This window comes from Branchiostoma lanceolatum, chromosome 1 (genome assembly GCF_035083965.1).
Source record: "Branchiostoma lanceolatum isolate klBraLanc5 chromosome 1, klBraLanc5.hap2, whole genome shotgun sequence".
NCBI lineage: Eukaryota > Metazoa > Chordata > Leptocardii > Amphioxiformes > Branchiostomatidae > Branchiostoma > Branchiostoma lanceolatum.
This window is the reverse complement of record NC_089722.1, coordinates 43010897-43037816: the sequence shown is the minus strand read 5'-3', so window position 1 is coordinate 43037816 and position 26920 is coordinate 43010897. Positions and strand designations below refer to the sequence as shown.

General features: G+C 42.2%; 4 protein-coding genes across 4 annotated transcripts in view; 1 reads left to right on the top strand and 3 right to left on the bottom strand.

Moving 5' to 3' along the window:
• The window catches only part of LOC136424237 (pre-mRNA-processing-splicing factor 8), a 38486-nt gene extending 37916 nt beyond the window's left edge, over positions 1-570 (bottom strand). Inside the window, exon 1 of the mRNA XM_066412773.1 lies at positions 448-570. The gene's annotated coding sequence lies outside the window, so the exon portion shown is untranslated. The remainder of the gene's footprint in view (positions 1-447) is intronic.
• Positions 571-1491: 921 nt separating this feature from the next.
• LOC136424232 (B-cell CLL/lymphoma 7 protein family member A-like) lies at positions 1492-6788 on the top strand. Its single transcript, XM_066412758.1, has 7 exons — positions 1492-1647; positions 2063-2141; positions 3116-3221; positions 3593-3763; positions 4114-4248; positions 5136-5194; positions 5679-6788. Exons 1-7 carry the CDS (start codon positions 1541-1543, stop codon positions 5757-5759), a joined length of 738 nt encoding a protein of 245 aa, XP_066268855.1. The 5' UTR covers positions 1492-1540; the 3' UTR covers positions 5760-6788.
• Positions 6789-9442: 2654 nt separating this feature from the next.
• Positions 9443-14687, bottom strand: LOC136424222 (bicaudal D-related protein homolog). Its single transcript, XM_066412746.1, has 4 exons — positions 14523-14687; positions 13679-13791; positions 13035-13155; positions 9443-11324 (listed from the first exon to the last, which is right to left on the bottom strand). The coding sequence occupies exons 1-4, from the start codon at positions 14583-14585 to the stop codon at positions 11208-11210; spliced, it is 414 nt and encodes a 137-aa protein (XP_066268843.1). The 5' UTR covers positions 14586-14687; the 3' UTR covers positions 9443-11207.
• A 668-nt stretch (positions 14688-15355) lies between these two features.
• Positions 15356-26625, bottom strand: LOC136427112 (BICD family-like cargo adapter 1). Its single transcript, XM_066415833.1, has 9 exons — positions 26373-26625; positions 24492-24821; positions 23058-23273; positions 20909-21025; positions 20103-20249; positions 18633-18845; positions 18276-18398; positions 17307-17372; positions 15356-15583 (listed from the first exon to the last, which is right to left on the bottom strand). Exons 2-9 carry the CDS (start codon positions 24792-24794, stop codon positions 15356-15358), a joined length of 1413 nt encoding a protein of 470 aa, XP_066271930.1. The 5' UTR covers positions 24795-24821; positions 26373-26625.
• Between the last annotated feature and the right edge of the window lie 295 nt (positions 26626-26920).

Below are 26920 nucleotides of genomic sequence, written 5' to 3'. Positions count from 1 at the left end.
TAGATTTACAATGTACAATCTAATGGAGATCTCAATAAACAAACAAACAAACAAACAAACAAACAAAAAGTTTTTATCATAAATAATTTTACTTCGATGGGGGAGGGGGGCAAAAATTATATAATTTATCAAACTCTTATGTTATGATTCAAGTTTTCACACCACACCAGGCCATCCAACACCAGTACCTTTCAACAATAGTCCACATTAAAAGCTCCATGTTCATTCCTAACGATCTAATAATATTCTTTCACGGAGAAAAAAGGATTTGATCGGACCAAAAATGCATCACATCTCTCTAAACAAAAGAGACCCGCCATGATGCTAACACGCATGTGACGCCATGCTCACGGAAACTGGCGTCTTTTTCCCCACGCATACACCAGATGCCTGCTAGAACAATGTCTGTAGTTTATAACTTATACTATAAGCTACAGGAAGCCTCACCTATGATATAGAAGCAGTTTTTAGTGTGTTCTCAGAGTTATAACTCGGCATGGAGCTCCGTCTAGTGAAACATGGCCGCCTCACGTCAGGACTGCGTCAGTCTCGGGAAGTACCGCGAGAACTGGGCAGCCGCGGTAAGCATGGCTCTGCATTTGTATCATAATTTGGAAAAATTATAAGTAAATAATTTCATACTTACTATCAACAAAATGATCCTTAGACTAAACTGTTATTGTCAAGACAGTACATCTATAAAAGTTTGTGCTTTATTTTAGTGAAATAGAATCATTGATTGAGCACTCGAACTGTATTCCCGAATGCCCTGCTATGTTCTGTCTGTGCAGGACGCAGTTCTTTCTCCCGGTCCGGTCTGTCCGGTCAGTCTCCACTCCGGACCTTCCATTGTTTTTCTGGGTCAAGTTCGGCCTGTCCAGTCTGTTACCCCGGCCTGGCCAGCTCTCAACGCCGCGCCCTGTGGACACAACCCAGTCGGGTCGAATAGAGCGCACAGGAGCCGCCATCCCGAGTCGGAGGCGTTGTTTGATCGTATGTTTTAGATGTCTCGCCAGTGGGCATGTGTTTTGTTCTGTAGTTCTTTCCAATTTAGGTTTGTTCTCGTGTTGTCAATGAATTATGATTTGAAGTAGCCGCCGGTAGAGGTGTAGTTGCTTTGAGATCTGTTTATACCCTATCAATTGGCTGTTTCTTATCACTCTCTCTCCATCTCTCTATCTGCTCTCATCTTCTCTATCTCTCTCTACTTCATTATGGATGATAGACTCTAGAGTGAGAGTCTACAGTATTTTTCTAAGGGTTCATTCATCCATTCTCCATTTGACGTCCTATCCGAGGGACGTCCCCAACCGAAGCTAGGTACTCATTTTCACTTGAGTGAAGAGGGGAAAGTCTTGTTTCGTGCCTTTCCCAAGGGTACAACATCAACTGGACAAATCAGGGGACCCTGGATTCGAACCCTGGACCTCTGTGCCAAACACCCTGCCACTACGCCACCGCGATGCCACAATTCACAGTACTACCTCTCTTTCCAGGTTGCGTGATCTTCGCGTGAACAGTCGGGGAGACGCCAGGCAGGATGTACACCGCCATGATGTCGGGCCGGTCAGCACGGGCCGAAACTCGATCTCGCGCCAAAGACGACATCAAACGGGTCATGCAGGCCATCGACAGGGTCCGCAAATGGTAAGGAGAAACTTTCTTAAAGTTAAAGGAGGGAGTGCGTGGGCCTCCTGTTTTCTTCTGATGATTCCTTGTTAATCATCAAGACATTGTATTTAATTATCTGTGATCTTGATACAATATAATGTATATCGATGAAGGTTAGACATCCAGGTACTAGTAGGGTATTATGTGAAGTCTGTAATAAAATGTCATTCTCAGTCACTGGTGAAAGACGGTGCATGCAATCTGAAATGTCTGACTTTTTTTAATAGAGAATTCATCCAGTTGCTTGATTTATTTTGTTTCATATTTATGTTTTAATATGATGTTTCTTATTGATTAAATTGTCCAAGTGCAAAATTTACGTTATTGCACATGAAAGTCCAATAGACAACTTATCCAGTTGGTCATATTGAAGTCTTGTTTCTTCATGCAGGGAGAAGAAGTGGGTGACAGTCGGAGACTCCTCCCTGCGTATCTTTAAGTGGGTGCCGATGGTGGTGCAGGAAACTGAGGTAAGGTCAAGGGTCGTGTCAGGTTACGCGTGCTCCTGCAGCTTTGCTGTAGTGTCTGTATCGCTAGTGATGTGAACAAGGCTGGAAATACTGGGGTCATGTGCACTTTTGTGCACCCAAAATTGGAGCTGTGCACTGGTGACTTTTTGATTGTGGGAGACATGATATATACAGGATTGTACTTTGATTAAAATTTTGCAAAATAAAGTTGCGATATCGTGAGTCAATATTGAGTGTGTTTGTGTGTCTTGCTCAAAATCCTATTCGCCCCCCCCTCCTTCGGGACGTCAATATCACTAGTTCGGGGAGTCGTATAGTTCGGGGAGTCGTATAATTTACGCTGACAAATGGGCTATACAGATATGCGGAATCTACTGTATTTATTTGACACAGGGCCCTACTGCAAAGCAGTGGCAGAAACACTGAACTAGGCAACCCAGGATAAAAATGACAGGAAATGAAATAAAACTAGAAAGGCAACATTTGCAAGCAAATATATAATGTTTACCTTCACTTGGTCTAGCCTTACAAACTACTCATCTGTTTATTCTTACTGTACTCTATTGATATACATGGTGACCAGCCCCTCACTCAAGCGCTGCAATTCTTTTTGCTACAATATGTAATCGAACACCACGGTGTTTACCAGTAACCATGGTGACAACCGCCTGGTTTAGGTCGTTGACCCTATTTGTTTGGAACGGAAGAAGAAGAAGAGGAAACGAAGCAAAAACAATATGTTTGCCTTCTGTGAAGGTAAACATAATGATTAAAGTAATTCTGTCACATACACATAACAAAATGAAAGTTGGTATATGGTCCCTGTCCGTTCATTTGAGTCCTTCAGGCTTATTGCAAAACTCTCTTGAAAGTGGACAGAACAGCTCACGCATACAGTTAATTATGCAAGGACACTTTTCTCTGCCATGAATTTGATATTTAACCATTTTAAAAGCCTGTTGATTTGTTGTCAGGAGACTCAGAACACCCGGTTACGGAGGAAGTCGGAGGCAGCAGCTGAAGGAGAGGAAAACAGACAACAGACGGATCCACAACATCAACTTAACCCACATGATCAAGGTGGGTTATCATGGTCTCGGAAATACCTTTCTAATCAAGATTAAACAATAAACATTGTAATACTCTTATTATATTAACATGCTGTAGAGATTCACAGTTTCCAAGTTGCAAGTCTACCTTTTGATCGACATATTGCCAATAAGATTCTTAGTCTTCTTCTGTTTCAGAAAAAAAGTCAAACCCAATAAGTTAGAATTCGGAGTCAGCATTTAGACTAGAGTAGACATATGCTATACTGTTCTACATTATTTGTCAGTCCCTTTCATCTTACTTGCAATTAGCCCACCGGCAAGAATTTTCAATAAACTTATTATCATTATTTGTTATAATTGCCTGAATATTAAGATGAACACGTGAAATTATCCCTTCAGGCATGTCTGCACAACCAATCGCTTCCACAAGCAACGCGGGCACGGCAGACGGCGCACAGGCGATCCCGAGCGGTACAGACGCAGAGCGCTCTGTTACACCGGGCCGCAGTCCGATACAGGCCACTAATCCCGGCACACCGGCGTGGAACGAGGATTCCAGCAGTAACTATGGTACAGTCTCCTAGCAACATCACTATGGCAACAGTAACTATGGTACAGTCTCCTAGGCTAGCAAGATAACTATGGCAGCAGTAACTATCATGGTACAGTCCCCAAGCAACAACACTATAGCAACAGTAACGATGGCATGGCACCCTAGCAACATCTCCATATCAACAGTAACTATGGTACTGTCACTTAGCAATGTCCCCATAGTAACATCTACATCGCCATAGCAATCACTATAGCAATAGTAACTATGGAAGTGTCACCGAGCAACATTGCTATAGTAGAACATCCTTGACTTTCATCTGCTGTGGGGGTAATGTTATGTTGTTGTTTACTGTTTATGTTTACCCCAGCTCCCAGCTCCGTTGTCAGTAACGATGATGAGAACTCGCGAGCCAGCAGTATCGGCGGTGTGGAGCTGTTGGGAGCAGCTGACAGCCAGGACAGGACACGGACGGAGGACAGCAACAGTGGGTCTGTTAACACTGGTGAGTAGTACAATAGTGTCCAATATTTGATATTTCTGTGGGGATCCCTGACACATGGGTGGGCATCAGTCGGCTAGTCTTCAGACCAAGCGGCTCTGTCCAGTGAGGCCACACAGTTTGTAACCCACACAAATTTCCTCATCATGACAAGACATTTTAAAGCAAAACTTTAGCAAGATGATAAATTGCAGACAAAAGCCTCCCTAAAACTGTGTAAGCCAAGATAAAGACATTCCCCTCAGACTCTGTTTTCATGCTGTCCCAGGTTTTCAATCTTCAGGAAATAAGTATGATTGTATATTATTATTCACCAGGTTGTATTATTTCAGCCAGTAGGTAACGTTACCCATGTGAGTAATGAGGCTGTTGTAACGCACTCGAGGCACCTCCTCGAACACGGGACCCCCATTTTTCGTCTCCGAAAGACGGTGCAGCTCCGACAAGGATACCCTTCCCGGGATTCGATCTGGGGTCTCCCGGATCCAACTAATTGGAAACAGGAGGCTCAACTGCGAAGCCGCTACCAATTGAGCTACAGGGACATCCATATCAAGGCAGAAATCTTCCTAGAAGAGGATGAAATGTTCTTTGAATGAATGATGCAAAAGGTGTCAGTCCTATAAGATAATTTGATCAGCAGCTCTCTCTGTTACATGTTACAGTGGAAAAGAGGAAAGCCAGACTCTGTTTTCATGCTGTCCCAGGTTTTCAATCTTCAGGAAGTAAGTATGATTGTATATCAAGGCAGAAATCTTCCCAGAAGAGGATGGAATGCTCTTTGAATGAATGATGCAAAAGGTGTAACTGCCTGTCCAAGCCGAAATGTAGTGCTCATATCCTGGTGCAGGGGGGATGTGGAAAATGATTAATATGTTTCTGTCCTGCAGGTTGTGACACCAGTGGAGAGGACAAGACTGCAGACCAGCCACAGGGCAACGCCCTACAGGTCAGTCACCTTCCTGACCCAGTGTGCATTGGGGGGGGGGGGGGGGGGGGTGCGGTAGTACATATCAGTCCTAGAAGAAATTTTGATCAGCAGCTCTCTCTGTTACAGTAGAAAAGAGGAAAGCCATGAAAAGAGTTCTTAAGATTTCTTGTTGTGAATGTGTCACACACATAGTTTTCTTACAACTTGACTTCTCCTCGTTGACCTTGATGCTTTGTGACTGAGACTGTGACGTGACTGAGATAGCAGCAGAGAAGCTGCCAAAAGGTTAGTTGGGAAAAACAAGATGCCAATGTGTACATAATGAAATTATGTTAAATCGATATAAACTCTAACCTAATTATTTAGTCACATTTCTGGCATGTGGTTCAGCAGTTACCTAGTACTGTGAGGAAGAGGGCTGAAACCGCATGAACTGCTGTCAAGTAAGACTCAGTGATTTCTCTGTCAAGTAAGACTCAGTGATTTCATTTCCTCCCCCCAGGCATCACAGGACACAGAAAACGATGGCCCGCCTGCAAAACGCTCCAGAACAGAAGACGTCATGTTTTCTTCCTCAACTTGACCTTCCCGAGGTCATTCCACATCTAAAAATTAAAGATCTTGAGAGCCACTCTGTACCTCCAAGGTTCACACTTGAGACTTTTATCTTGATAAGGACTGAAAATGATAAAGAAAATTTGTCTTCTTCTGACAAAAAATGAGTTGAGTCAACGTGATAAATGATCAGACATGTCTATATCCAAACTCTTATTGACATCTCCAAAACTGTACAGTTACTGCTATGTAGATAAAACAGGTAACGCCTGTAGTTCTCCTCAGTGGACACAACCTTTTTGGTTTGTCCTCTTGACTATAGTTGGTAAGTACCTTTACGTATGGTATAAACATTGTTAGTGGTTACTAGTATGGTGTATCAAGGTAAATATAAGTCAATATTATAAAATGTAGTTTGTGGCAAGGATGATCTTTGCAGGTATGTATTATTAGTACTGGTGCTGATACTGGTGTAGGATAGTTTGTGGGTTTTAACCTTTACTTTAAGTCTTCGAATGAAGTTTGCGAAAACAGAGCCTTAACTGTTCCATTAAGTCAGAAATAAGTATTTTTCCAGGTGCAATTGTATGGTAAGACTTGGATTTAGACCAGGCAAGGAAGATTCCATCCCTGAGACCGCACCACGCACTGTTGTCCCCGCTGTCGGACTGTGTTGCTACTATTGTTTCAGCCGCAAACTGAAACTAGTGAAAGATAGTTGTAGTAGTGTCCAGTAGGAGACTGCAAAATATTGATTTTTACTGCGAAAGTTTGGTACCGCAAACTTACATGAATTAACGGTCACACTTGAAGTAAGACTTACATGTATTAGCACTTTGTTGTGGAAAATTAGTAATGGCACGATTGTGTTAACTGTAAACAGCCACTGCCTTTGGTATTACAGGCACAAATTTAGATGTAAAAAGTATTTTTATTGGTGGGCTATTAGCAGGTTGGAGCTGGGGTTGTCAGAGGAACTACTGTAACAGTTCAATACATGTATCCAGCTTATTACATGTAGATACATGATGGGAAAATAAAGATTATAGTGAGGGAACTTTGCTGTTTCAGTTAATTTTCTTTTCTGGGTCACACCAACTTGATTTGTTGCTTCTTGGATGTGAAAAAATAATGTGCACCGGGAATATGAACATTAAAACTAAATTCTTTAGATACATAAATATATTAAACACATATCTCAGGGGGAAGTTTGTACCTTGTTACCCAGTTTTCTGGAGTGGATACAGTCAGATTCAAGTTTTCCCCCCAGTCCTCTGTTTTCATCTTGCCCTTTTGTTAAATTCTTACTTTGTAATGTGTGAGAAACATTGATCATGATGTACATTGGTTTGGCCAATATGTAACTTCTTGGAGAAATTTGAATTATAAGTCTCTCAGCATAGCATCCTTGGGACTTTGATAACTTTAGATTTAGAGCAGTTTGTTACATGATGTAGTCTTAGGATAGAATGTTGGATAGGATAGGACAAACCCCAACAGACCCAAACCTTGGTCACGTTTGGGACCCCATTCTTTACACTGCAGCAGCAACATCTAGCTGCAGTGGGAAGTAGAACCAGTCAGTAATGCCCTGAGGAAGGTGACAGACGGTCACTGAAACATTGGCTAGGTGTAAACTATTTCAAATTCTTAGTGTACAAAGAACTTTGTTATCTACATTGATGAAGGATATGACAATTACTCAAGCAACTTGATAAGTTTGGAAATTAAATTTTATCCAGTTACTTATATACAAGTAACTGTCATTTGGCGTAACTTTGTCATCGAGACCAAAACTTATCAGGAAGTTGAGGCAGAAATCACACACCACAGCCCAGATGTTTGGTTCAGGTGAAGTTGTTTATCAGCACATCTTGTTGCGATTTTGCCACAGAAACTGTCAGACTTGTGACACACTTGTGAGATGCTTCACACCATTCTTACAGTCGTGTGGACACCTTGCGTTATGTGGGAACAAAGAACACAACTGCACAGCTCGTGTCTAATACCCGATACACACTGGGAAAATTTTTTCATCACCTTTTTCCTGGGTGTGACCCGGCCCCGTGCGACAGGCAGTTTTATGGCCCGTACGACCTTGTCGTACGTTACATGCAGGGTGTCATAAGGGCCATGAAAAATGCTTGTCGTACATCGCGCGGGGCCATTTCACACCCAGGAAAAATTGTAATGTACACCATTGTTGTATGTCCAGAAAATTTTCCCAGTGTGTATCAGGTCATAGCCTCCACCAGGCTCCTCTCAGAGCTGCGTGAATTGTAAGAATAAGCTGGTTCATATATAGTCTAAGATTAAAGTGCACATGCGCAGTGAAATGCATTGTGGGCAACATGTCAAAGTTCAAGGCCTCTGAGACATAAACAAAACACATCTTGACACTGAAACATGGTCCAGCCGAGAACTGTTTACAAGTTAGGGGCCTTCACCTTTGACCTTGCTCATGCAGAATTCAAACATTTAACCGACTTATTTATCAAACCATTAGCCTCTGTATGGATCTGGAGGAGTTTGGTGGAGATAACAATGTTTTTTGTCAGGAACTAAATGAAATTTACGTGCAAGTTGGACTGTGTTCGCAAATTCACATTTCCTGCAGACATGAAGCTGATTTTCTACAGTTCTTGTCGGTCGACTCTAAAGGCTAAAACTTTCCAGCACCAATGAAACATTTCTTGTGTCTCTACTAAAAATACACACTCAAAGAAAACTCCAAGGAGGGATATGATAGGGGATGAAAATGCTGGTACAATTTTTTCCTTGGCAGCTGTATTATTTTACCCTGTCTTTATACTATTTTTACTCCTTTTTTTGCATAGATTACATTCATTTTACGACTACCCAGTCAGTCTTGTCATCTTTTAAACCCCCCACCAACCCTCCTTGGCTTTCCATAAAACAGCACGGTTCAGAACAGACTTAACCCCCTCCTCAACATTTCTACTGACTCTCCTACTCTCTGTACATTCAGGCATCCCGGGTGACAACAAAGAATATCTATCTCATATTTTACAATCTCTGAGCTATCTTACAGCAATAGACATTTTAGTTTCCTGAAGGGAATTCATACACAGCTCACCAGCGATTTTTTACAACCAAGAAACCTTAGAGACAGTACATTTATACAGGAAATCAAAGTGTTGTTCCGGCACTACAAGGACCCAGAAAAATGTCCAGCTGTCGTTCAAGCCTTCATCAGGAATAGTGATCCATTACTAAAGTCATGTGACCTAATGGGTCATGTGACTTCAGTAATGGGTCATGTGACTTCAGTAATGGGTCATGTGACTCCAGTAATGGGTCATGTGGCTCCAGTAATGGGTCATGTGACTCCAATAATGGGTCATGTGACTCCAGTGAAGGGTCATGTGACTCAAGTAATGGGTCATGTGACGCCAGTAATGGGTCATGTGACGCCAGTTGATCATGTGACTCCAGTAATGGGTAATTCTTGCTGATGAAGGCTCCTCATTGACAGCTAATTAAAGACATTAGTCTAATTCCTCCAACAACAAAAGTCTGATTTCTTACAATTGTCACTTAAAAACACAGGAAGTTTCAAGCTAAGCTAAAACAAGGCTCCATCACCAAAGTTTGGTTTGAATAAACACCCATTAGATTTACTTACTGTAGTATTGAATTTGCTGTTCTCCTTTACTGTGAGATGAATTGATTTTCAAGGTGAGTGATTGGCTTCACATGTGACCTTTAATTTGATGCAAGCTACAAGGTCACATGTTCGTTTAGAGAAGTATGGAACAATTTCAGAAGTTACATGATTGGTTATATTATATACACTAAAATTACATCTAAGGCTCTATAACACTTGTGGTTCGACGCTTTTCCACATCAAATAACTTAAAAACACTCTGAACATAATAAAATGAGAATCCACAGATCTCACAAACACGTGAACATTGCACACCAAAGGCATGATTCAAACTTATCAACAAGCCACAAATACACCAATGTACATGTACAGAATTGTAGCCATGGATGCTCATCAAAACATACTCTCCAAGCAGAGGAGTGGTTCTGGCTGGGTTTTTTTACGTGTTTTTAGGCGTTTTTGTCGGGATTTTTACTTTGTCATGTTATTTTTGTCTCACCAAACCACATCTCTACAAGCAGTCACAATGATCAATGACTAATAAACCTAATCACTTCAACACATTTGGTGATACAAAATAAACATGACAAAGTAGAAAGCCCGACAAAAATGTCTAAAAACTCGTCAAAAACCAGCCGAAACCACTCATCTGCTAGGAGAGTAACAAAAACACCAGATTCGGTACACAAACCAGAAAATGCCCTTCACAAACCCTGCTCAGTGGGCAGATACGTACGGGGCCAAACGGTTATACGGTACTCGTGATCTTTGTGCATAGAAGGTACTCAGGAAAAATAGGCAATGCTTTCCACATGGACTTATACATGTAGTATAGTAACAGCAACCCGCCCGACATGATGATGATAGTTACAGCAGCCGATAACATAGAGTTCTGGTTTGGTAATTTGTGACAGAATGATTTTGATATACACTTTACTCGCACTACAAATTCAGTCTGAAGTACACTGCACCATGAACATCTAGACTTCTCAGATTCCTTGGCAAATTCTTCAAGTTGCTCACACCACATACAACAAACTCCCAGCGAGGGTCAGGGGCGCCCGGAGGTTTGCACAACTAGCTGTAGACTCGTGTGTCATGAGCTCATTTTGATATTGAGCTCATTTTGATATTGAGCTCATTTTGATATTATCCACCAATCGAGCTATACTACTATACTACCAGCCACTGTACTATCAAGTACTACTTAAGAAAGAGCTGCAAGTTTTGGCATATATTGTTTAGCATGCTAAAAAATCTTATAATAAGTATATAGTGCTTGGTCTGACCAAGTGCTGGCACCTTGATCCTCTTAGTCCTATTACAACTTGCCAGGTAGCATGGTTTAGTTCTTAGCTACTGTTTCAGCTTCTTACGACATGAGCACAGACTGTACTTGAATCCACTGTGTACAGATATTAGCTAAATCGGAAGTTATGAAGTTATTTAGAGATCCAGGAAAGCATTGCCTATTCTTCAGGCACGTGGTAAGTGAAGATCACCCAATGTTTTTACGTAACGCACTTGACATGAAACATAACCCTTCCCCTGCTGCCTAACCATAGGTTAACTCAGCAGGAGGAAGGTTAATAAAGCACAGCAGTCCTTGGTAGCAGCAGTCGGGCCACACCAATCAAATTTGTTGGTTCTTGGATAGAAAAAAGGATATTTATCTGGAAGATCAACATGAAAACACAGTCTGATGGAAAAGTTTGTACCCATTGTGATGACAATCAGATTCAAGTTTTCCTCCCAGCCATCTGTTTCCATCTTGTTCTCTTGCTAAAATTTTTGCTGAATCTGTCCGAGAACCGAGAAGCTGACTTGGCGTGGCCGTACGAGTTTTCCTCAGTGCCAGAGGCTGAACTTGCGGCGCCCGTTCCCGTTGCTGTTGTTTTTGGACGACTGTTCTTCACTCTGCAGCTCCGCGCGCACCTTCTTGTTGAGTAGTGTGTGCATGTCCACCTGGTAAACAAACAAACAAACAAACATGAATCCTTGACGCATAGAACTGAGACCATCATAGGATGTCTCCAAAGTCCGAATCTTTTTTTATTTCCATTGTAAACGCCTCCCTATATAAATTCTGCATTCCTCAATGATAAAAGCATCACACGACAGACTAAAACAAAACAGAAAGCGTTCATAGATGAACCAACGACTGAAATTATTGGAGTGACTTCAGAGTGCCTCATGCAAGGCTAGAGGTCCAGGGAAGACATTCAAAGTGCGACGCACGACACACAAGCCACGTACAGCCGACTTTAGGCAGACTGATTCAACATGCTGCATGCAAGCTGCCATCTATAGAGGTGTTTGACTGGAGCAGACTAAGAATGATACCGACCTGTTTGGGGTGCTGAGCGAGAAGAAGAGAGACAGGGAAGCGGACTACAGGCTACAGAAGTAAGGAGGACAGGAAAGAGTCAACGGTACTACAGGCAGGGGTGGACTCAGCAAACGTTGAACATACCGCAAAATTCCTATTTACGTACGCACCTTTCCTAACATACGCACCCCCGATTTGGGGACCATTGCGGGCCTGACTCAGTGAGTTGAAACGTTCAGGGGAAAAACCCTCCTAACGTACGCACCCCCTCTCCAGCATTTCGGTGGATAGTTAAGAGGTTGACATGATCATCCTTCCGATGATGTTTACCGGCTTAAAGGGTTATTGAGAAAATGTTTCTGGGTAGAAAATATCAAACAATTTAAATATATGTATTGTTTATTCTTTATTACTGATTGATTGCGTGGTAGTATTCCACACTTCATTTGCATGAAGATGTACCGTACTCTCATGCTGATATGCGATTTTTCTGAGGAAGAACCCCTCCTAACGTACGCACCCCGACTTTGGCGTCGGCCTGGAGCACCTGCTTGCAACTTGAAAAGTTTAAAAAGTGCTTACGTAAATAGGGATTTTACGGTAGATAGAGAGCTATCTGTGCTGTGCTGGACCTACAGTCATCACATACAATGTATTACATTTGTATATCAGTATTTGCAGCATGTCTTATCAAGGCTACAGAGTTGTGGAGAAAAGGAGTGAGGCAGTCTAGCTGAGGTGATACAGACAGCTGAGGTGAACTTTTTCCACTGTATACCTGTCAGCTTTGGAAAATACTAGTAAAAATGACATATGAAGCCTGTCTTATTCTAATAACCATGGATGCATACACTAAATGCACACTATAGATACACACTGTCCTTACCAACCACCAGCACTATACAATCATGTAGTTACAACACATATTACTGCATACAATACAATGACTAGCAGTTACTTTTAATATCAGAACCTACCGATTCAGAAATAGTTGCTTTGAAGAAAAGAGAACATCCACGTGAAGCATCAGCAACTCACAAAACTGACATTAAACTTTCTGAGATCATTCATTCATTCATCTATTCCTTCATTCATTTCTTCCTTCCTTCATTTCTTCCTTCCTTCATTTCTTCCTTCATTCATGAACAAACATACAGCGAGTAGATGAACCCCGTACCTGCCAGTCCTCGAGCTGCTGGCTGAGGCTGATTTTCTGCTGAATGTGTTAGTGTAAGATAGAGGGTCAGGAGAAGTGTAAGGGTTAGGGTCAGGAGAAGTGTAAGGGTTAGGGTCAGGAGAAGTGTAAGGGTTAGGGTAAGGTGTTAGTGAGTGGATGATTCCTGTACCTGCCAGTCCTCGAGCTGCTGGCTGAGGCTGATTTTCTGCTGAATGGCCTCCAGCAGCTGACTGTCCAGGTTCATCACGTCGATCTTCGACTTCGCAAGTTCAACCTCCATCGAGTTTTGTCTGAAGAACAAACAAAAGTTTAATACGCAACAGTGTAAGTGCTAACATCCAGCATTTATCCAGCTCAGACACAGTCACATTGTTAACTGAAGGGATCACCCTAAAGATTAATAAATAAAAATAAATAAAAGATATGAAGAGAAATGATCCTTTCTTTCTACCTAATGTGTTGGCTGAATCGTCTTCACAAAGCAGATGATTTTATTTCACTAAAATGTACTGTTTATTGTTTATTTCACCAGGGGGAGTCAAGAGTTTTTCAATGTGCCCCCAGACGAATCAACACCAAATGAAATTAATGATACAAGAAGAAACCAAATTTACACAAATTACAATATTGTTTCAAAACCAATTTGAAAGTAACCTAGGAAAGACTTACATGAAGTCCGCTTTACATCAAAGTTCCCAGAACATTCAAAAATAAAGTAAACTGGTATGTCTTAAGGTCTGTTGCTTTATGTAAACTAACTAAACTACGACTGGTATAAGCAGGTAGCAGAGAGAGGGTGACGGAGTGACTGACTTCTCGATAGCGCTATCTCTGTCTTTAAGTGCCTTCAGCAACGCCTCGTCTCCTCCTGTCATCATCTCCCGCTCCTCCCGCAGGGCTGAGATGTGCTTCTCCTGCTGTAACACCTGAAGGAACCAAGAAAGAATATTTAAGACACTGCAGCCATGCACAACCATACATGAGCAAAATCACTACAAATGCGACATTCACCATTATGATGATTACACCCGAAACCATTTGATTGAAGCTTGTATCATTGACTCTGGTGGTGTACAACTTATAGTTTGCGTAACTTTTGTTATTTCTTGTAACATTGATTTGCATTTGCTGTAAATAACTTTTGTTTGGGGTTTTCCCCCCAGGGCTCATTGAAAATTGCCAGCTGGCGACATGATTTCCCCTGGTTGAGTAAACAAATAGCTGTGAAAGTCTCCAATTAGCTGACAGCTGAGCAGTGCTTATACCACCCATTTGCCAGGGTGTAGCAGCTGCCAACTTATACATGCACCATTCAGAAACAACAGCGAGGATGCAATCCAGATATACACGTACCTTAGATCGTAAAGAGTCGAGTTCCTGCTCCCTCCTCCTGATGTCCCCCTCCCTGTCCTCTATTCATACACACACACACACACACACACACACACACACACACACACACACGTGTACACTCACACACACACATATAAACACACACACACACACACACATGTACCTTAGATCTTAAAGAGTCGAGTTCCTGCTCCTTCCTCCTGATGTCCCCCTCCCTGTCCTCTATTCATACAAACACACACATACACACACACACACACACACACACACACACACACACATATACACAAACACACACATGTACCTTAGATCTTAAAGAGTCTAGTTCTTGCTCCTTCCTCCTGATGTCCCCCTCCCTGTCCTCCATGTCCTCCTGCAGCTGTGTGAGCTGCTGCGTCGCCGCCTGCAGCTCTGACTGCAGCTGTTCTGCAGAGTTCCCGTAACCTCTGTGGGCGGACTTCTGGGCAAGGAGCAGACAGGGAACAAGTCAAGCACAGTGTGTGCTTTTTTGAGGATGAAGGCTTTTATTCATCAACGAATGTTAGAGACACACGTCCTCAAAGTTATGGACAGGGAACAAATTAGCACACATTTGTTTTTTTTTTGTCGATAATGGTCGATAAATGAAAGCTCATACATCCTCAAACTTACGGCTATTAACCAAACACAAACCTGACACAAACTTTCAGTGGCATCACTCAGATAGATTCTAAAACAGATCAAGTATTGGGAAATTATTCAAATAAATAGTTTTCAATCAATTTTACCATTTCTGTAGCCTGGTATCCAAACCTATCATAGCTCCCGAGTCTCTTCAGAATCTGTTCTCCCTGCTATTTCCGGAGAGGACAGAAGAGACTGGGGAGCTATTATTCTAATAACAGGTTTAGATACCAGGCTACCATTTCTGTTTCATTACAAGATTTTATAATTATTGTTTTGTTAGTGTCTGACTGAACATTATCCTCTCTAAAGCCGCTCTCTCTCGGTTCATCATGTTGTCTCAGGGTCCCAATGACAAATTGGAGTGGAGGTATTTTCCAAACATTTGTGGCACAAACTTTGCTTCATCGATGTAGCTTCTTGAGATGCTTGAGGCTCAATGATACAAGTATGTGAGTAGATTTTATTGTATTCTTAGCAAATGAACACTACCTTCTGTAACGCCGCGCTCTCTTGTTCCAACATGCTGTCCACATAATGTCTCAAGGTCTCGATGACCTTGAGCAGGTCTCCGCTGCAGACGTCGTCCGACTGCAGGATTTCTGCAGCCCGTTCCACGCTGCCGTCGTCTTCCGTTCGGTCCCGCAGCGCACTGCAGAGATCCTGCAGCTGCCCGTATGCCTCCAGGACATCGTTACGCAGCTGCGTAGGAAAAAGTAACACATAAGGAAACGGACACAAACACAATATTTTTTGCGGTAGGAGTGAAAAGGAGGTTTTCACTATGTTGAAAATTTGTAGCTGAAACAATTCAGAAATCTATAGTTCAGGAGTCATATGAGGGCGAGGTATTCACGCTACCATGAATGTTCAGTAAAGCAACCACCGTGAAAATAAAACCATTCTGTGCCTGTAGCGCTACTACTGTTTCAAACGCGAACTTAGAACCACCGCAAACACTTCACTTTCTCTCTACTGCGAAATCAAATCCACACGATCATTTCTGCATTGACGGTATAAAAAATACTGACATTAACAGTAAACATCAGTTCAGCACCAAGGAGAGGCACAACAACCAACAGATGTCAGTTCAGCACCAGGGACAGGTATCAACAATCACCAAAATACGTTAAAATATAGTATCAATAATGTAATAATAGATGAGCATGGGACATTCAAATGCACTGAACAGTGAATAAAGCAATACATGTACTTATGATTGTCCAGAACTTAAGCAAATTACGTTGTTCTACAGGGTGATTGTTCATGGCACTGCGAATACTTCTCCTCTGTGTGACAACTGTACTACAGAATTGTTTCAACTTCAAATTTATAACACAGCCAAGCCCTCCTTGTCCCTCCAATCACAAAATAAAACCACCACAATAGTTAATGTACGATGCACAATGAGATGGCTGAAGCTAGGCTACCATGACATATACATGTTTATGACATAACACTGGTCACCTTTCAGTTCAGAAAAACACTAGATATTTACAAACTTTCACTTTTTTATGATACCCTTTTGTCATTACAGAAACAAACCCGCCAGGTGTGACTACCGCGAAATGGAGATCATTCTCTTTCAAATGATATTTTGTAGTTGTCTGTGAAATCGTACTGTGACTGTATATTAGAACAAGCTGAAATGTATTAGGCTTTAAGAAGTAGGTGCGACGTCTTTCTGATTCAAAATGATCAGTGTTGTACATACTGCAAATACATAATGATACACCAGTATGGATGACATGAGTTGTAATGTACCACCTGATGGAAATCTAAACCGTATCTCTATCCAGACTACCCGCTACCACATCCACCATTCCCCAACCTGTTGCATGCGGTTAGTTTAACCAGCTGCTAAACCATCCGGGAACCACCATGCAGGGCTACCTGCTACCACCAGTGGGTCAGGGGTGATGGGTCAGGGGTGATAGGTCAAGGGTTAGAGAGCATAGTTCTACATGCAGCCTGCACCTGTACTAACTACACCTCCCGGGATCTCGGTCTACTGTACGCATGGGGGGAGGGGCTTGGTCAGAGAAACTGGCAAAGCTTTTAATACTGTCGTGATAGGAAAATGTGAAATTCTAGATCTTTCCTCAGACATTCTTTTAAGCCTTTTCTGTTGTTCTTTAAACAATTTTGAGGTCTTTTGAAACTTTTTAATTCATCGGAAAATCGAAATTAAAAATCAAACATCTCCAATAATTGTTTAAAATCAAAAACTTAAAACTTTCCATGAACTCCAAATTCAAAATTGAAAGTCGAAAATTTTCATTATCATGAGAGTAACAAACTGCTCTCCATTTTCCTATATATACTAATGACATCAGCATTCATTACGAGCGAAAGTACAGTGTTTCTGTGCCCACGGCCCCCCTCCCCCATGCCGGTACATCACCAAAGGCAAACTGTGCAGAACCTGGGACAGTTTGACACAAGAGATGCCGTAGGACGCTTCTAGCATGACATAATCTAGCCGTGGCTCCTAGGGACACAAACGGTGCAAAAACAATAAAGCAATCAACAAAAATGGGACGGTGCTGAAGCAAACAGGTGGTTCTCAGGCCATACCAATCCAATTTCTCGGTTCTCAGATTCATAACAAAGATAAACTGCAGGAATCATAAGTAACATGAAAGGGAAATGCTTCACAGTTTATGGTGACAGATTAAAGTTTTCCTCCCTGCCGCCTGTTATATCTTGCTGATTTTGGCTAAAATGTTGGAGAACCAAGAAAATGCAGTGGTGTGGCCTGATACTTGTGATAGAACTTAACAACGTGAGGTGTTCGACTGGGAAGGGGAGAGGGTGAAACTGCTGAGGGGAATGCCAAAGGTTTTTGACAATAAACCATATCTATGATTAACATATTGTGTTCAAAAACTCTGACATCACAATTAGGTTGTGTTCTGCAATCTGACATCATCACATGCTGTGTTCTGAAATCTGACATCATCACATGCTGTGTTCTGCAATCTGACATCACCACATGTTGTGTTCTGCAATCTGACATCATCACATGCTGTGTTCTGCAATCTGACATCATCACATGCTGTGTTCTGCAATCTGACATCATCACATGCTGTGTTCTGCAATCTGACATCATCACATGCTATGTTCTGCAATCTGACATCATCACATGCTGTGTTCTGGTATCTGACATCATCACAATTTTTGTTGTGTTCTGCAATCTGACATCATCACTGACAATTATGTTGCAATTGCATTCCACAATTTGACACATGTTGTGTTTTATCAATAGTTACATTGTGCTCTACAATCTGACATCAACACATGTTGTGTTCTACAATCTGACATCATCATGATTGTTGTGTTCTACAATCTGACATCATCAGATGATGTGTTGTTGCCATGGTAACCGCCTCACCTTGTGCAGCTCGTCCTCCTCCCTGTGCGACATGGACCGGTGCAGCGAGCGTCTGTCGTGACTCATGTCCGCATAGAACAGGTCGCCGTCAAAGTCTTCCTCTATGTCATCGTCATGGAAACGCTGAAACACGCAACTGGCTATCAGACATGGGTCGTAAGAGGATCAATCTCTTGAGTAGCATGGGGTGGATTTATACTTTAAGCACTGCACATTGTCAAGTAATATTATAACCCAGCTCCCCAGGGTGGGATGTCCCTGAAGGAAATATCTGTTTGTACATTTGGCTCCTCCTTAATTACCTGATGGATCTGTAAGACCAGTTTTCTTTGTTTGACCTTGTCATGTCATTGTTACCTGATGGCCGATGCCCGTGGCCAAGTTCATGTCCACCGTGTCTAAGGTCATCATGGAGCTGCTGAGGCTGGCCCCAAGGTCGCCCATCTCCCTGTAGAGGGACTGGTCGTTATGGCGACCGGATCCGTGGGAGCTCTGCAGCACGTCCACCCGGGCCTGCAGGTGGTTCTGGGCCTGCTGCAGCTCCGCCAGGTCTGTCTGCTGCTGGCACAGCTGCGGGAGGGGGGCACAGGTTAGTCAGCACCCACAGCCTTCACCACATGCACGGGGACCCAGCACCATGGCAACGGTCATCACCACAGAAACGGTCATCACCACGGAAACGGTCATCACCATCGTAACAATTGTCACCATGGCAACAGTTGTCACCACAGAAACAGTCATTACCATGGCAACAGTTGTCACCATGATAACAGCTGTCACCATGGCAACAGTCATTACCATGGCAACAGTTGTCACCATGTCAAATGACAATAGACATTACCATGGCAACAGCTGTTGCCACAGTAAGTGATCACCATGGCAAATGTCATCAGACACCATTGGCAATGTTTGCCACCATCATTATGGTACTCAGGTCATCACAATGGCAAAGATCATCACCATGGTAACTGTTATTTCCACAAGTACAGACATGCAACACATGTTTCACCACAGAATAGCCACACCAGATCTACACTGTAGAAGACTATTGGTTAAAAGCAGTTGAACCACAATCCCCTGTCAGCCACTATAGAAAATGTGGAAGCCAGCTGAGACCAACCCAGTGATGTTACAAACAGCAGAAACCTCCACAATGCACCATGAACAAAAAGGTAGTGAAACATAACCCAGAACCCGTGAGTGGTAAAAATATTATTTGACGCCCCAGCCTCTAACCCAGGGGTTATCAGTGTTGATTTGTGAGCATCTATGGAAAGTTGGCAGATTTTGAGTTGTTTCTTTTAGTAAAGTGATTAAGAACTGGCCTTTCTGGGATTCTATTTGAGGGAAGATCTGCAGGGGGGGGGGGGATAGGTGGGGTATGGGATGCTGCCTTGGTTGAGGTTTACAAACTTTACAATATCACTAACTAAAACCTTGAAATTAATGTCATAGCAAGTCGTTAACCTCCTTCCTACTACTTCACCCTGTAATCTGACACCGCTGTGCTGCCCAAAAGGTACAAGCTGCATAACCCTAACCATAACCAGCCCTAAGGTAGTTACCCACAAATTTTGTACAGTAAGACTTTTGAGTACAAGCTGCATAACCCTGATCCTAAACTAGTCCCAAGGTCAAAAGTAGCGGACTGACCTTGTGTTCCTGCTGTTCTCCTGTTTCTGTCTCTCAAGGAATGCAGCGTTTGTTTGTTTGTTTGTTTCACATAACCAGTAAACTACCTTAACGCATAACCAACCGATTTTGTATGTAGTAGGTACAAGCTTCATAAATATAATAATGCATAAAGGTCAAACGTGGCGGACTGACCTTGTGTTCCATCTCCTGTTTCTGCCGCTCCAGCAGCATGATGCGCTCGTGAGAGGCGTCCAGCGTCGACTCCAGCCCGTCTCGCTCCTCCGCCAGCTCTGACAACCGTCTCTCCAGGTCTGAGTTCCGTTCACGTAAAACCTTCACCTGGAACAGTCAGCATGAGGTCATGAGTTGTAACCTAACCCTAACCCTAACCTCAACCCTAACCCTAACCTCAACCCTAACCTCAACCCTAACCCTAGCCTCAACCCTAACCTCAACCCTGAACCGCCTCTCCAGGTCCGAGTTACACTCGCGTAAAATCTTCCCCTGAAATAGTCAGCATGGCGCCTTGTGGCTAGGGCGCTTGACTCACAATATACTTTGAGACCCATTCATATAAAGCTTCACGTATCTAGATTCACCCAGGCACAGGATCGACCCTGATTCGCGTATAGCCACTCAGGAGGACTGGATCCGGCAAAGATCCAAGTTAAACTCTCCTCAGAGTTGGATTCAGACTGTTCATACCAGGCGTTGCAAATCTGGATCAATCCCATGCCAGGGTGAATTCAGCTTTGTGAAGCCCAATGTGTACTCGTCGGGTTCTATACAAGTCCTGCGTTCTAATGCCTTGGCAGTTGTCCCAATTTCATTTGCATGCCATCCTAGTTACATAGCTTTCTGTGGCTTCTATACTACCTGTTAACCTAGGATGGGCACAAAGGCATAACAAAATACATGCTTAAATTTGTAAAAATATGTGCCCTGCTTTTTTGTTTTAAAGGATTTCTAAAAACCCAGCCCCCGAGTCTGTCCCGTACCTCAGCGTTGAGACTGTCCACCTGGTACATGTGGTCGGAGGCTGACGTGTGCCGCTCCTTAAACTGTTCCCGCAGACCTTGAACTTGAGACGACAGCTGCTTCTCCGATTCACACGCCTGCAGGACAGGGAGAACAGTCATGGTCAGGACACAAGAACTTTTCTTAAGGTATAGAGTTTATCCTAAGACTGTGTCAGACTCTTCATGTTAATCTTCCAGTTTCAGTATCTTGATTAAAGTTTGAATCTGACAATACAAAAAAGATTTAACCCAAAGTCTTGAGTGTGGCCTTATGTCGGAGGTTTGAGTTCTTAAAGAAGAAATTCTATGCACAATCAATTTTGTTTTTTACTTCTCAATCAACAAAGTTCAACTCCTACTTTACACCTCTTACAACTGGTTACAAACACCTCAAACTTGAGGACATCATGGCACTGTAATCTAATGCTTGACTACCCTCCCCACTCATGAGTGGGCCGATCAGCTGCCTTTGCAAGAGGATAACTTGTCCTGAGTTACTAATCCTTGCTCTAAACTATGCTTCCACCATTTACATCAGACAGAAAAGTTCCCCAAACATATTTCCCTTTACAACAAAGACTCACAGGTTACCTGTAACATTCTATCTCCTTTCATTCCGTCCTTTAACCATTCAACGTTCCCACCAGCCATATTTACAGGATTACTTCTCCCCCAGTGGTCTGTGTAAAAACTGACTTGTTGACGTTGGCTGTATTTTGGGCAGTAATTCCCAGGGGACTTTGCCCCTGGCTACTTCTCCCTCCCTTTTGTTGTGTTAATCACATTATTTCTGACCGAGTGTAACTTTACTGGTTTTCTCACGCTCCTTTTTATCTCACATTTTTACATGTATTCACTTGGCTCTTTTGGCTTTCATGTAATAACTTTCCTTTTTTAACTTTCAGTTTGTTTAAGTTAGTAGTTTCCCCCCACTGATGAATGTCAGACCACTTTACTCATTACCCAAGACTTGCAATTGCTGACACATCATCAGCTCCTCTACTTCTGTCTCAACAGATTCCGACACCAGCATATGAGGCTTACAGGTAGTGCAGGTAGAATTGGAACTGTGCAGGTATTTACCTGTTCCTATATTATAAACCTGCACCATGGAGTCCTGTACTGGGTAGTGAGTGTATGCTAAGACTTTTGTTTACTATCACATGGATACCAATGTATGAAAACAAATGTTGAATAAAGAATTGGCATGGTTCCTAATTTACCGGTTTGATTAACAATTATTTTCTAAAACCTCCTTTCCCTGGAGCAGTGTTGTGCAGGTGAAACTTCTGCAGGTAAATATCACAGGTCACCTGCACCAGGTGTGCTGAGAAACTATTTCCAGCCCCGCGAACCACCCAGCCGAGTCTTCCTGTCTGGCCTGTGATTGAGCACACTGAACACAGGACTGTAATTTTGGAGTCACCTCGACAATTAACATTACTGCAGGGTCAACTACTGAAGCAGCCAAGGCCTGACTTTTGTATAACCTTATTAAGTGACCTGATATGACAGTGTGGCTGTGAATCTGTTAGACATATAATCTACATCCAAGAAGGGAGAGTCTTTATCTTTTCTCTGTTGAGCTAGCCTGATTAAAATTTGTTCCAAATTTGTTTCATGGAGGTAAATATCAGGAATTTTTAAGAGGTGTGGTACGTACACACTACAGTGTACTGTTGTTCCATTTATGACTCACTCTTAATACCTGCAGCTATTCCGCTAGTGTCTGGTTTTCTTCCCACAAGTCTGTGATCACGTCAAACTGTGGAAGGGGTTTGAACCCCCAACTTTGTGGCCGAGTACTTAACTCCCCCAAACACACACCTGAACTTGGAAGCCAGCTTAATATCTAACCGATCTAGATTGCATTAAATGAATTGATTTGAAATTTTGCCTTTCATTGCCTTCCACTATAACTTATCATTATTGTTCATTTAGTTTGAATGTATAATTTGTTTGTAAAATTGAGTATTTCACTTGTATCATTTCTAACCTGAATTTGCACTCCATTGACAGTGTAATGATTATGATCTCCCTTAGAAATCTGACAGACAAACCACTGAAGGAATACCTAAAAATACAAGATTCTACCCAAGACTGGTGAATAAGATAAATGAAAACTTACCCTGGCCAGCTGTTCCGTTAGTCTCTGGTTCTGTTCCGACAGGTCGGCGATCACGTCCAGTTTCTCGCGCTCCACGACCTTGAGGTTGTTCTGCGCGTCCCGTGCGGCGCCCTCGTAGTGCGCCATGTCGTTTTCTACGTCCGCCAGTCGACTCTCGTACTCGCCCTGCAGTCTGTCCAGCTTCTGCTTCTGCTCATACTTCTCCTGTTCTAACAGCTGGGAGGGAATCATGATATATCATAAATTTGTGTTAAATCCATATAGAACAAGCTAATAGTATCTACTTACCAAAATTCATGACCGCCCTTCTTGAGTTATTCCCCTTCAAAGTCTGAACCAAAACCTGCTCCTGCAGTTCCAAAAAAGCCACTAGGGGGCCAAAACTTATACCACTTACTCTCTGTCCAAAGAGCTATCTACCACTCAAAAATCAGTTCCATAGCCTGTCAAGAACAAGAGATATCAAAACAGGAAGTTCCGCTGCAGTACCGTAACCGGTAGGGGACCCAAAATCTAATCATTTCCGATTCTCATCAAGACCTACCCACCTACCAAATATCAAGACAATCCATCTAAGCCCTCTCGAGTTATGCTGGTCGTTACAAACAAACATACATACATACATTGCATACATACATACATACAAACACTACCCTATGCATAACCTTCTCAGCGAAGGTAATAACATACTGCACATGTATATCTGAGCAATCAGTAACAAGGAGACAATGTCACATAAAACCAGACTGATGGGAGCATTGGTCTTTTAAAAGTGCTATGGGAACTGTATACTGCGGATTAGTTATATAACTACAGTATCAGCAATCAGTTAATGTCAGCCCTGAGTAATACCAATAAAGAAAAATCTGGATTCCAAATAATACTGAGACCTGAGCTGTATGATACAGACCTTTCTTAACTTTCTGACTACGTGAACCATTGCACATATGTCTCTTGGCGATACAATGGTGTCGTGCATTATTTATCAGTTACAGCATTCCATCCCAAATCCAACTATAGCAGTGACATACATGGCAGATATTGACCAAGCAATTTTGAGTTTGTCGATGAAGGTTAAACATTCAGGTAGAAAATTACATAGTACAGAATAAATCACTTTTTAATACAAAAATCGATAGTGGATGCTATCTGGAAAATCTGACTCTTCGGTCCAGCTGCTGATTATTTTGTGATTCTTCTTTACTCAATACTGTTACCTGGTTTATTTTTCAAGCTGTAGATAGAAATGTAAACCATATATGACACACACAAACTGTATCAAACCTTGCTCCTAAGCTACATTGATGATGATGAAATAAAAAATCTCACTGCAGCAAAAAGAAATACATGCACCAAAAACACTCAAGTCTTTTGCAGCACCCTTCAACTGACAATAAAAGACTTAAAGTAATATATAGTTTACTGTAATCCTACCTCCACTTTTTCGCTGAAATCCTCCTGTAATTTCTCCACTTTCTTGTTGAGCTCCTCGTTCTGCTCTAAGAGTGCTTTCCCCAGCTCTGCAGCTAACACAAGGTCCTTCTCCTTCTGCTCTATCTGTGCGTAGAGGTCGTCGGGGTCAGTTCTGGACGAGTCGTTCAGAGTGTTCTGCCTCTCCAGGGCCATCTCGAAGGAGTGCAGGAAAATGTCGTCGGAATCGATCGGGGTCGAGATGGGCGACCGCATTTTATCGGACAGGTCAAGCTCAGAGCGCCACTCTACGCCGCACGCGTACATGGTTCCTGTCACACGCTGGGAGGAATCCTGGGAGGGGAGAGTTAAAGTCTGAGTAAAGCGAAACATGACCAATGCTAAAGTTCAGCCTACGACTATGCATCACAAATGATTCGATTTTGTAGTGCACTAATTACTAGCTTGTAAAATACATGGAAATGTAATCAGAGATGACAGACTTCATTCCAACCCCTAATACCGTAACTGCAGCTTCTGACCCCTCCTGTCCAATAGAGAAAAATAGCAGCACTATAAATAGATTTTAAAATTCCCCTTTCTATGATCCTTAAATCATACCTACATTTGTGAAGTTCCTTTATCACAACCTTTTTTCAGTGTTTAAACTTCCAGCTAATCATTGAACTGTCCTCTGGTTTAACAGGAAATATAAGTTCTGTTGTCCATCATACAAATTTCACTTCCGCGTTCTCGAGTTCACCTTGGAGAGTTTCCAGACTTCCTGATCTACATTCAGGACGTCTTGTCCAAAAACTCAAGGAAGAAGAACCCAGGAAGGAGGAAGTGCCTGAGGAGAATTCTAAATTAGTCATGGAAACAGAAATTTGGAAGATAGTTTTGTTGTTACCTTAAATTTCTATAGTTTCTCAAACCCGGTTACCGGTAAATGAGGAAAATCAAAGCATAAATATTTGAATGATATCAATGGTGCAGAAGACATGAAAGGGGTTGAAATATATGATTGTCCCTTTAAATTTGTACTTTGAAAAACACTTCCGAGGTTAATGGGGATTACAATAACTTTGGAAGTAATGAAGCCATAACATTTTAAAAAACATACCTTTGTTAACCTTTACTGTACTTTTACATGCATTTAACATTTCATCTGCAGAGCAGTTCTAAAGCTGGTGACTAATTGAGAGATGACATTTTTAATTGACAAGCTTATAACTGATCTTCATTAGATTAAAAGGGTTTGTAGACAGAGAGAAACTGACAGAACTAAAGACTTAATTACACCAAAGGGTTAAGTGAAGGTGCTAATTTTTGCACATCACCGACAATTCTATGCTGTTTATTGCATTTCAATTTTCATCATACCATTTGTAACAAGAGGTTATAAATTTCCCTTTGGGACAGCGCGATTTGTCAGGTAGAATTACTGCGCCAGTTGTTTTGTGCCCTTTATAAAATCAATAATACAATGTATAGGGTTACTAACATAACAGGCACGTCAGCAGACTACACAAAACGGTGTCTGACCGATCACAGATGGTCTAAAACCTCCAATTACGGCTTGATTTCTCGTGAACTGATGAAATATTCTGTCTTTATCAGGTGATTAGAAGTTTAAGGAGGGTAAATTGGGAGAGAATTCCCTAAGGTGTCACCTTGTATGGTAAGGGTGTGTCGTGTTTAACAACATTTCTGCATAAAATTATTTTCCACACACGGGGGGGAAACGTGATTTTACACATCAGTTTTATAGACGATCACAGCATGAAACACACAGATCGTGCCCACTTGAGACCTTGGCAGCTTGTTTAAACGTCTAGAAGGAATCTTAAAGCGATTAGCAGCGATCCCTGACCGACATAATCGTGTCGCCTCACCTCAACTCACCTGAGTAACGTTGCCGTGTCTTGACCTCACACCTGGTCGGCTCTACAAGGAAACACAGCTGGTAAAAATACACCTGTCCTTCTTACGGCACTTCCCGGGAACTAGCTGGCTTCCAGGATACATCAGGCAGTTAAAACTGTGACGAAAATTGCAAAGCAAACATTATTTGTGTTTTTTTTCCTCCATGTTTACCGGTGACGTTCTCGCAACCACCTGTGTCGTCCTGATTTCGCCAGGAAATATGCGGGCCGCTGATTGGTGGAGAGGGCTGATTGGCACTGACGTCACTGCAACTAGGGACAGACCATGCTCTCATAGGGGGAATATATTATATTATTATCAACCCAAAGAACTTATGTTAAAATAGTATGGTGTAGAATATCTTACATAATTGACAAAAATTGAATTTCGTTTGTGAGAAAGGAAATATTCAATGATTATACTTGTTTTCCAAAGTGTTCTTTTACCCTCTCTTTCAATGGTATATCTCTGACGTCAGCAACACTGAAAATGGTCCTTGTTTCGTCTACCACTTTCGGATATCCTAC